Genomic DNA, 12,078 nt, shown 5'->3' on the forward strand with positions numbered 1-12,078 from the left:
ATAAATATAAAAAAATTTCTAATAAAAAAAGGTAAAAATTATTTGGAAATTAAAGTATTATTATGATTATTAATAATAAGATAAAATGAGATTATAGATAACAAGAAAGTAATATTTATTATATTTTATAAAATAATTAAAAATATTTTTAGATGTTTTCTTTTAAAAAATATAGTCTTTTTAATATTTTATATGTTATTTATGTCTCTTGTAATCTAAATAAATGTCCAGAATCAACTTTAGCTGTAATTATCCAAGTGAGAAAACATTGAAGTTTTTAGTTTAAATCATCGAAATGAACTCTTTACCATCACACTTTGTCCAGCTAACAGAAAAATGTTGAGAAAAAAGCAACTATGGGCACCGCTTTCCACAAATTTTGGGCGGAGAGCTTTCCCTTCAACTTCACGCCGTTTTACGCTCGACCCTTCCCTCTCCACTCCACCAATCTACTCATCTTCCTCTAACGTTGCACCTTCTAGGTTCCCCTTTACCACTACTAACCACTATCATCTCTTTCTCGACAATCATCTCAAATATTTCTGGAATAGTTTCTGCTCCGCAACTTCCGGTGCAGCTACTTGCTGGAACTGCAATGCCCATCAGCCTCAACAGTCTCTGTTTCTTGTTTGCCAGTCCTGCCGTACTATCCAGCCTGTTGATCAGTCTATCAATTACTTCGAGATTTTTGGACTGTATGATTTGATTTTTTTTTTTCTTCTTTTAAATTTTTTTATTAAAAATTAATAATTGAATAATTTGAGCTTTTATTGATAAGGTTATGTATGTCTGTCTTTCTATCCTTTTTTTTTTTCGTTTTGTTGAAATTAATTAACAGGGAGAAGACGTATGAAATAAAGGATGAGAATTTGGACAGGAAATATAAAGATTGGCAGAAGCAATTGCATCCTGATTTAGTTCATTCTAAATCTCAGGTGTTTTTCTTTTTGTGTTCTTAATATTAATTTGTGTCTGATTAAAAAAAATGATAGTTTTTTTTTTTTTTTTTTAATTTGTTAAAGCTAATGGTTGATGTGGTCTTTTCTTATATATGTTATAGAAAGAGAGAGAGTTTGCTGCAGAACAGTCTGCTCGGGTGACTGATGCTTATAGAACGCTTAGCGATCCTCGGTTAAGGGCAATTTACATTGTAAAGCTAATATCTTTTTTCTTTTTTATGTGTTATTTAGAATTGTTATTTACACTTGCTATGATTTCATTTCTGGCTTTTTGATAATTTATTTGTTTTTGGACTGAAATCCTAATATTTTAGGTGTATAAGTATGATAACCGAGTTATTCAAATGTTGATTTTTACTCTGATTCATGTTTTTAGTTAAGTGATAAGTGTTTAATTTGAATGATTGGATGCTTTCATTGGCTGCATATATACATGTAGTAAATGGATGAAAGGAGGTAGCAGGTCTACTTGCAGAAGGTGAAGAAATGCTATAATACCCAAGTAATGATTTACACCTAAGTCTTGAAATTTGATGTAGTTAGACATTAATTCATTCTGAAGAACTTTCTTGGCTATGCAATCTAATAATAAATGCTGTTCTATGTGTTTCTCTGAAGTATTTAATGTATTAGTTTCCCACGTTGAAAGTATTTATGAGATTGATTCTTCTGTTTGTTACAGCTAAACCTTGAAGGAGTAGATGTTAATGAAGAAGAAACAATTTCAGAAACACAGTTGCTAGCTGAGGTAAGACATATAAGTCTAATGTGGTCTGCATCAAAATAATTTATGCATTATGATTTTAGCTATTCTATGTTATTGGAGCTTCATTCAACCTCATGCTTCTTTAAATCACCCCAATTATGCAGTATTGAAGTCTTTAATTCTTCTTTCTCTTTTCTTGTTCTTGCTTTCTTTTGTAATAAACAATAGTGGATTTTGGAACACAACCAATGTTTATCTTAAGGAGGTGTGCAGTTATGGTAGTAGAGATTTGAGATGGCTTTTCCACTGGCCTGATCTATTTTTTTCTCTTAGCAGAAATCCTTCTTATTGCTATTAGAAGCATACACCCTGTCTTTTTCAAAACAAAATTGACCTTATAGTCCTTTTTCAATCAGAAAATTGTGTTTTGTCATTTTTGAACTTGCATGTGATTTCTAGCAGGCATGAGTGCAAGGAGTTCCTAGTACGGAGATTTTAGCATTTGTGACCCTTCTAAAAAAATTAGAGGAAAAGTAAAAATCTATTTCTTGATTTCTGAATTTGCAGATTATGGAAATTAGGGAAGCTGTTGAAGAGGCACCTGACTCAAAGGCATTAACTGGGATTCAATCTCTGGTATGAGTCATACGAGACTGGGCAAGACATACTAGAGCATTGGATGATTGATTTTCACTTATATCTATACATATTAAACAAAAAGGCCCCAATTTCTTGCTAGTGTGAATGATTACTGTAGTTACCAGGTGGCAATAATAGATTTTTCTTTCTTTTCTTATCTTGAATGGATATGTTTTGTTTTTTGTTTATGTAGATCAAAGAAAATTTGCTGCAGTGGTCTAATTCCTTTGGAAATGCTTTTCAAAGCCGGAAATTTGAAGATGCTATAGCTTGTATTCGTCGAATGACTTACTATGATCGAGTAAATGAAGAAATTGTGAAGAGGCTATAGGAAGGTACTGTCTTCAACCGTTTTATGTGGAGGAAAGACCTTGCAATGAGTTTATACAAGAATTTTATCAAGCATTCTTCAATATAAATTTGCCAATGAGTTGTTGATCATGGCTTATTTAATGTTTTTGGTGATAAATCAATTCTCTTGTTATAGCAGCATAGACTGCCAAAAAATTTCATTTTTATTGAAACTTTATTGGCTCTAGCAAGGAATATAAACAAAAGTTAGATGCTTTAAATTTAGTTATAATTTGAATCATCAAATGAAAGGAACTAGAGAAGGTCAAATTTAAGTTATTTTATTTATTTATTTGTTTTTTCTCAATACTAAATTTCTTGCAAGCTGAGTTCTGCAAGTTGAATGACAGCTGCTTTGACCAATCTTTACCAACTGTTTTCAGGTTCTTTATTCTCTGATGCTCATTTTGGCAATTGGGCAAGTGATTCTAGATTGTTCACAGACATCAATTTCAGATCTATATATAGGCGTTATATGCCCCATTTTTAGGGCACAAGAAAAAAGGTAGTTCTATGAATAAGATTACCCAGTTACTAAAGATTCTTTACATATGACCAGATTTGTCAAATGTACTATTTCATCTAAATTAGCTACCCTTTCTTTTTGATCTTTTTGTATCCTAATTCTCACTTTATACAAAGTCATGGATGGGAGTTTAGAAATGCGGCTTTTTTTTTCCTTAAATTTTTTCCCAGTGGGGAGTAATAGTCCTCTTCTCAGTTTTAAGTTACAAAAGACTGCTGAACCGTAGCTGCTACTGGGCATAAATATATAGATTTCATTTGAGGATTTCATTATGGTTTACTTTTAAAAACCAAGTTACTATTTTTTCTTACAATAATATTATTGTTGGTTTGTCCATAATCTTATGAGGAATTCCTTTAGGATTTTCTGTCAACTTTTTATAGATACACCAATATTGTTGGGAATTTTATTTGCCGTGTCCCACCACTTAATATCATCATCATGAGTATTTCTGAGCAACATCCTCTGCATCAGGTGAAAACTGTGGAACTAGTGATGCCACTGTGCATTGTTATATTATAGTGGTGCCAATATGCAATTGGTTTTGAACATTGTCTGCTTGTTTTCTATTGCTTTTTTAGGCCGAAGTTGTTAACCTCTTCTGATACTGTTTGCTATAGAATTAACCCCATGGCGTAAGCACCTTTCTGAGACTGCTTGCTACAGGATGAAGACAGAAAACATTTGGATACTTCTCTAACACAGTTGGTAGATTTCTTTCTTGTAATATTTTAGTTCAGAGATCATATGACTGGTGTTAAATGTTGATGAATGATAACATTACTATATGTTCAAATAAATTATGCCTTGCGTTCATTTTGAGCATTGTAATTGATCAGAACAGCTTCCAAAGAGATGTTATGAAGTTTGGTTTACATTGGCTCTGCCGTGACCATACGGAAATTTTATTTTTGGTTTGTTTAAGAGTGAAGGTTGAAGCATCAAATGCGTAACTTTGCATTGACAAGTAGCTGTGTGTGTGTGTGTGCCTGTTGAGACAACGCAAAAGAATCTTCAGAAGCTCAGGCTTGAGATGGCATCCTTAAACTTCAGTGCATAATTTGCTTGTAATCAGTTATAAAATCATAGGCTTGCAATTCTGACCCGTTACGTTACTAATCCACTGTCCAGGAAAGGAAGGGAAGCAATCAGACCTCACTCGTCATATATAATTAGGAAGCACAGAAACATCCCATGTCCCATTAAACATGTAGCGACATTTGGCGTACACACAAAATTGATTGAACACGTAGCTGCATAACCTTCTACTTGAGAGTTTCCTTCAGCATAATCCACTTATATAAGAGCACAAATGGAAGTGACAATCAAGCGTAAAAACTCTCAGATGAATCTCGAAGAGGATAACTGATCATATACATTAGTGGATATTGTTTTAGGGACTAAAATGTAAGAAAACTAAAAGTTGAGGACTGGTTTAATTAATCTTAACAAAAGAAAGAGAAACGACAGAACGTTTTACAAAGACAGACAGGTCTTAAATTGGCGGCAATAGCTCAATCCCAGTGTGGCGAACTGTTAGATGCTGGTTGGTTTTTTGCTGGTTCAGAGTTGGGTCAATCTTCCAAGGAAATGAGGCATATAATCAAACTCCACTTACTGGGTTCAAACTCAAGCTATAAGCTTTACAGTTCTCAGCTCTCCATACATCAGAGTTTTTGCCTTTCTAGCTTCTCTAAATCGTCTAAACTTTCACATAAGCAATCCCAAAAAACCGAATTGCAAGGCCAATCAGAAATAAGTACTACTGTTACTATCAATTCACTCTTTAAGGAAATAACTGAGATTTTAGGAGCTGATAATTTTATCCCAGATAAACACCCATCTGGTTTTCTAATATCAAAAGAAAATCACCAGAAGCATGATGAGTTAAATGCGGAATTAAAGACTGGCACACGAGGTATTTATAAAAATGTCGAGCCGAACAATGTGTTGCGAGAGGAGGAGGTTTTTCTGGGTTTGGATGATACCCAGATAAGGGATTTGAATGAAATTGATGTTAGCCCTGTCGTTCGTGAGATTACTGGGATTGTTCGCGCAGAAAATGACCTGGTTGCGATGGAGGAGAGGTTAGAGAATCTGGGGTTTTATTTTGAACCTGAGATCGTTGAAAAAGTATTGAAAAGATGCTTTAAAGTGCCACATTTAGCTTTTAGGTTTTTCAGTTGGGTGAAGATGAGAGATGGGTTTTGTCATACAACCAAGACTTATTATACCATGCTGTATATAGCTGGGGAAGCTAAAGAATTTAAGGTAGTGGATGATTTGGTAGAGGAAATGGAAAAGAACTCTTGCGAAAAGGATATCAAGACATGGAGTATCCTTATCTCACAATTTGGAAAGGCAAAGTTGATTGGCAAAGCCTTGTTGTTTTTTGAGAAGATGAAGACATCTGGGTGTGAACCCGATGAAAAAATTTATAAAATGATGGTGCATTCTCTTTGTAATGCTGGGAAAGGTGAGGTTGCATTGGCATTTTACAAGGAGATGGTACAAAAGGACATGAGACTGGATTTAAGTTTGTACAAAATATTACTCATTAGCATGGCAAAGTCGGGAGATGTTGGCGCTGTTCACTTGGTTGCAAATGACATGAGTAGGCTTTCACAGATTCCGGAACATGATGTTAATGTTTGCATACTGAAGAGTTTTTGTGTGGCTGGGAAAATTAGAGAAGCTCTAGAATTGATTCGTGACCTCAAGAACAAAGATATACTAATTGACTATGAATATCTTGGGACTTTAGTGAAAGGTCTGTGCAGGGGTGATAGGATTACTGATGCTGTGGAAATTGTTGAAATTATGAAGAAAAGAAATCTTATTGATGCAAAGATTTATGGGATTATCATAAATGGATACTTGAGAAAAAAAGACCTTTCAAAGGCAATTGAGCTATTTCAGAGAATGAAAGAATCTGGTATTCAACCAATTACTTCCACCTATACAGAGTTAATGCAATGCCTGTTCAATTTGAACCAGTATGACAAAGGCTTTGAGCTATTTAACGAGATGCTGGAAAGAGGAATTAGGGTTGATAGTGTGGCAACTATGGCAATTGTTGCCGCTCATGTTCGTCAAAACCATATATCAGAAGCATGGGAAGTGTTCAATACCATGAAGGATAAGGGAGCCAATCCTACTTGGAAATCTTATTCCATATTCATTAAGGAGCTTTGCAGAGTTTCAAGAACAGATGAGATTTTGAAAGTATTGTACAAAATGCAGGCCTCCAAGATATTCATTAATAATGATATATTCAACTTAGCGATAGCTTTTATGGAGAAGAAGGGAGAGGTGGACAATGTTCAAAAAGTGAAGCAGATGCAAAGAATCTGTAGACTTCACTCTCTACAAGATGAGGGATCTGGGGAACAGGAGCTCCTGGTAGAACAGAACTGCAACCAATCAGAGCAAGGAAAGTGGAATTGTCACTTAACGAAGCCTCATTCAATGAGTAATAACGAGACAAATTCAGAGCAAGGATTAACAAACTGTCAGTTGGCAAAGCCACATCCAAAGAGTTCTAATGAGCAGGATTTAAAAGAAATTTGTAAGATATTATCATCCTCGAAGGACTGGTGCATCATGCAAGAAGCTCTAGAGAAATGCACACTTCAGTTTACACCAGGACTTGTGTTGGAAATTTTGCACAATTGCAGTATGCATGGTAATGCTGCATTGAAGTTTTTTTCTTGGTTAGGAGTGCAAACTGGTTATTGCCACACTAAAGAAACATACAACATGGCTATGAAAATTTCAGGACGTGAGAAGGATTTCAAGCACATGAGAAGCCTTTTTTATGAGATGAGAAGAAAGGGCTGCTTGATAACACCAGACACATGGGCAATTATGATAATGCAATATGGTCGAACAGGTTTAACAGAGATTTCTCTAAAGACTTTCACTGAAATGAAAGATAATGGTTACATTCCAAATGACAGTACCTACAAGTATTTGCTCATCAGTCTTTGTGGGAAAAAAGGCAGGAAGGTTGACGAAGCCATAAAGATATTCCATGAGATGATTCGCACAAGATATATCCCCGACAGAGAAGTGGTTGGAACTTATCTCAGTTGTTTATGTGAAGCTGGTAGACTATCAGAAGCTAGAAAGAGCACAGATTCGCTTTGCAGAATTGGTTACACAATCCCCCTGAGTTATTCCTTGTACATTAGAGCACTTTGTCGATCAGGAAGGTTGGAAGAAGCTTTGTCATTGCTGGATGAAGTAGGGACAGAGCGATCTACCTTGGATCAATACACATACGGAACTCTTGTTCATGGACTACTACGAAAGGGGCGACAAGAAGAGGCATTGGCTAAAATAGAGTCCATGAAAGAGGCAGGCATTAATCCAACCGTCCATGTATACACATCCTTAATAGTTCATTTCTTCAAGGAAAAGCAGATTGAGAAAGCTATGCAAATTTTTGAGAAAATGCAACAAGATGGCTGCGAACCAACGGTCGTTACATACTCGGCGTTGATCCGGGGTTACATGAACATGGAGAGAGCTGATGATGCTTGGAGTGTATTGAATCATCTGAAACTAAAAGGACCAAAACCCGATTTCAAGACTTATTCTATGTTCATTAGTTGTCTATGTAAGGCTGGGAAATCTGAAGAAGCCTTGCAGCTTTTATCCAGAATGTTGGAGGATGGGATAGTTCCTAGTACTATCAACTTCAGAACTGTGTTTTTCGGGTTAAATTGTGAAGGTAAAAATGATTTAGCACGGACTGTTATGCAACAGAAGTTGGCTTTAAAAAGCAAACGCAAGTTCTTAACGTAATTTCCTTTGCTCTGTTTTCTTCTGTAAATGCATTTTCTAGCTGTTGCAATTTAGTTACTTGTTGCTTCATTTTTTTCTAGAAAAAAAAAATAATAATATTCAGTTTCGATGGAATTCAGATAATAATTCAAATCTAGCTGACTAAATTTCACTCTTAAGCTGAGAATTTGAATATCATATCTTCCACGTTTTAGAGTTAATTAATTAAATTATCACAATGTTGAACATATTTTACTACTTCAAAAGGTTATTTTTTAAAAAATAAAAATTAATTTAATTGTAAGTTCTTTACTTTGAAAATTTAATACATTACGTATTAAAGTTTCTATTTTATATTTTCTTTATACTAACAATTAATTTATTCACTCTAATCTACAGAAATTATTATGCAAAACAATACAAGAAAGCATCGATTTTTGGACGTGAGTTACATATCTGAAGGGGTAAATGACACTGACATTAAGCAAATTGAGGAAACTTGAACAAAATCTGTGTTTCATTTCATCTAACTAAAACATTTTGGAGAGATATTCTTCAAAAATTGTCAATGTTTCAAGAATTTGCTTAATCATAAAGTTGATTTAATGCATTCTTTTTTTCTGAGAAAATCTAAGAATTTTCTTTAGAAAACTATAATCATTTTTTTTAAATTTATTGAATGTGTCTTAATACGCTGTAACGTGAGATTATTTTTATGAGCAAGAAGGAGATTAAATTTGATTAGTGATTAAAATTAATATCAAAAGACATCACTAATACTAAAAAGTTAAAAAGTAAGTGCTAAATATGACATCAAAGGGAAAGGTAAGGGATATATTTGGTAATTAAACCTATATCCTATATAGTCCTACGTGTCAATGTGGGAAACCTACTGTTAAAACTGCCACCGAGCGCATCAAAGTATATATATATATATTATATATATAAAAGACTAATTACAGATTAAAGTTTGAATTTTATACTATTTAATAATTTTATTCAATTATTTTTAAATTTTTAAATAAATATTTTTTTAATTTATTTTTAAAAATATATTTAAATGATAATTTTTAGATTTTTTATTAAAAAAATAATATAAAAATTTAATTATATTTATTAAAAATAATAATTATATATTAATAAAAATATAATTATTAAAATTTTTATGTATATATATATTTTATATTTAAATATCATATATTTTTTTTATTAATTTATTAGTTTTTATATTTATAAATAAAATTGACTTTCTAGGTTATTATTTTTATTGTAATATTTTAAAAATTGTTAATAAAAAAATATTTTTAAAAATAAATTAAAAATATTTATATTTATTTTAAAATATTAAAATAATTAAATAAAATTATTAAAAAGTGTAAAGTTTATAATTTAATTAATAGTTAGAATTATATATAAAACGGAAATAGAATTAATCTTTTCTTTTTTTATTAATAATGAAAAAAATATAAAAGCTAAAGGAAGCGTAGTGCCCAAGTAGGAGACAGAGAGTATTAATAGATTTTGGTAGAAGTAAGTAGCAACAGAAGTCGAAATCGAAATCAAAATCAAAATCAAGAATGGGATGGGTGTGGAGAGACGATGATGAGAAGGAAGAGTTCAGTTCGTCTTCAATCGGAGGTGATATTAGCGAATACAAGAACAAAAACAATAACCCTAATTATTCTTCTCCCTCTGATAAAGTATGCTCTACAAGGAAAGTAGTGAAGTCGCAGTGCAAAACGGAAGAGGTGGAGCCTGGAAAGTTTGTTAGGAAGTGCGAGAAAAGCGAAGAGATTCTTAGAGAATGCCTTGGAGAGTATGTTCTCTTTTTTCTTCCCATTTTTCCTTTTTGGGTAATTTTGTCTGTTTGGTTGCTGAAAGTTAGGCTGAATGTGAATATTATCCATTCGCAATAATAATTCAAAGCGTCATGCTTTAAAAGTAATCAATTTGACATTCTTATTTTTCTATGGTGTTAGGTTAACTTCAACAATTTATGGTTCAATATTATTATTGTAGTAGTTCCTATCTGACAAGAAGAACATAATGAAAAATAAAGGTATTGGAAGATTGTTCAAGTTAACTAGGTCTAGCCTTTTGTCTTTTTCATTAGTTCTGCAATGCATTGATGATGAAAATGCTTTTTATAACTCATTTACAAAAAAAAAAAAAAAAAAAAAAATTCTCTAATGGTTGTTGTATATAAGCCTACAGACAAAGTGTTGTTCAGCATTTGGAGCTGTTGAGATGGAATGGTTGTAACTAGGAGGGAGTAAATTTCAGGATGCATTTGTGAGCTTTTGCATCTACGGCTTCAAATTGAATTAGGCATTTGAGAAAAATGCGAACTTTGAGATTAACACTGCCAATGCAATCTTGGTTTTAATTGTCAGGTTGTAAATGGAGAAATTGATATTAGGTTCTAATTTGCTAGAACTTCGCATGGTTTAATTAAGTTTATGCTTACTCTGTTAAAATTTGAGGAAGGATTTGTGTATTTTAATGTTTTTGAAGGTAAATCACTGGTACGTTGAAGTGGCAAGTGGGAAACCTATATATTTTGGATTTGGTATCTAATGTTTGCTTATACTTCAAAGGGGCATTTCTGGGAACATGAATTTGTGTATTTTGGTTTAGCATCTTCAGTCAGCTTATTTGTTTTCATTGTGAATTTGTTCTTATAGTTTCCCACAACAAATTATTTATTTCCTTTCTGGTCATATTATGAAGCGGAAAGCTAAATTGGGAACTGCTGTTTCTGATCATAATAATTTGCCTCCATTGTTGCTGAAATGGTTGGCACTTTGTTAAGATTTCTGTTACCAGAACATTTAGTGGGTGATTGCCTTGTTCCAGCGTCCTATTCAATTCATGCCTTTTTAATATTATATTTCTTGGCCTGTTTTCAAGGAGTTCGCTTCCTATCCTTTAAAAGTTTATTTTATTTTTCATTTGCTTCAATTAGACCTGTTGAAGTCCTGAAGTCCAACAAGGAGTATACTGAAGATGATGTCACAGACCTGGTGGCTAAAGGGTCTTCCACATTAGGCAAGTTTGATAACTCTCCATTTGACTTCCCTGGGCTTCGAAGTGATATCGAAGGCCTCGAACGCCATTTCCTTGGGGGCATCGGCCGCCTCTTTGAAGCAGCTGAACAGATGAGGAGTAGCATTTTTTATACTTTTGGGGAGTTATACAAGGAGAATTCATCTCCTTCACCATCGCGAGGAATTCCAATCGAAGACTATTCTCGTAGAGAAGCGTCACCTAAGGCTAGGGAGACTGAATCGGGAAATGTTGATCTTTCTGGTTTGGCCAAGGACGTCTGAAGCAAGTTGTTGGGAAACTGCCTAAGTTGACATTTGCTCTGCTGTCCGTTTAAGTGAATAGTGAAATATACAGTGGTGAGCAATTTTATACGTTAGATTATTCCTATGGTAATTTGAATGCTGGACCATGAACTTGATTGTAAGTCTTTTGCTGCTAGATTGTGCGTTTATTATGCTCCAAGATTTGAATGCAAGATTATGTTGTTGTTCCATGCTAAGTATCTATTACATCTACTCCTTGATGAAATAAAATATAAGTGGCGTGCCATGAAAATTAATAAAAATACTTAGTCCCATCTTATACATGCATGCCTCTAGTTTCCACGCTATTCATATTGCTGAGCCGCTACACTACCATCCATTCTTGACCAATCAGATTTGCAGTGGAAATACAAAAGCCGATTAGGTGGCCTGGACCAACATCGAAAGAAAGTGCAACTTATGGAAGTTTCCACCATGAGTTGATATGGACCGTCAATCATATAATTAAATCTCATATATAAAATAGAACTTTAATGGAATTCAACACCCTTTCAGAAAAAAGAAAAAAAGGGGTTCAACATATTTTATATGGACTTTGTTCATACAGAAAAAGTATTATTTTGTAATTTAGAAACAAAATAATTAACTATATTTGTGAAAAAAATGCTTATTTGACCGCATTAAATGTAAAATTGAAGCGAGATGGACTTGCCTGATTTGCTATTTAATTGTGTTTACTAGAGATAAGGATTTCCAAAAGGGCATATTGTGATGGCAGATTTAAATATTTTGATATTC

At 33.3% G+C, this 12,078-nt stretch overlaps 3 protein-coding genes across 3 annotated transcripts; all 3 read left to right on the forward strand.

Moving 5' to 3' along the window:
• The first annotated feature begins 278 nt into the window (after positions 1-278).
• On the forward strand, positions 279-3,997 carry LOC8259783 (iron-sulfur cluster co-chaperone protein HscB homolog). The gene is made up of 7 exons (XM_002524042.4): positions 279-695; positions 839-935; positions 1,061-1,150; positions 1,642-1,707; positions 2,233-2,301; positions 2,498-2,639; positions 3,039-3,997. Exons 1-6 carry the CDS (start codon positions 337-339, stop codon positions 2,633-2,635), a joined length of 819 nt encoding a protein of 272 aa, XP_002524088.1. The 5' UTR covers positions 279-336; the 3' UTR covers positions 2,636-2,639; positions 3,039-3,997.
• Positions 3,998-4,121: 124 nt separating this feature from the next.
• On the forward strand, positions 4,122-8,096 carry LOC8259784 (putative pentatricopeptide repeat-containing protein At5g06400, mitochondrial). Its single transcript, XM_002524043.4, has one exon. The coding sequence runs from the start codon at positions 4,772-4,774 to the stop codon at positions 7,988-7,990; it is 3,219 nt and encodes a 1,072-aa protein (XP_002524089.1). The 5' UTR covers positions 4,122-4,771; the 3' UTR covers positions 7,991-8,096.
• A 1,337-nt stretch (positions 8,097-9,433) lies between these two features.
• Positions 9,434-11,510, forward strand: LOC8259785 (fra a 1-associated protein). The gene is made up of 2 exons (XM_002524044.4): positions 9,434-9,785; positions 10,935-11,510. Exons 1-2 carry the CDS (start codon positions 9,547-9,549, stop codon positions 11,296-11,298), a joined length of 603 nt encoding a protein of 200 aa, XP_002524090.2. The 5' UTR covers positions 9,434-9,546; the 3' UTR covers positions 11,299-11,510.
• The last annotated feature ends 568 nt before the right edge of the window (positions 11,511-12,078 follow it).

The sequence above is a fragment of the Ricinus communis genome, chromosome 10 (assembly GCF_019578655.1).
Source record: "Ricinus communis isolate WT05 ecotype wild-type chromosome 10, ASM1957865v1, whole genome shotgun sequence".
Taxonomy (NCBI): Eukaryota; Viridiplantae; Streptophyta; class Magnoliopsida; order Malpighiales; family Euphorbiaceae; genus Ricinus; species Ricinus communis.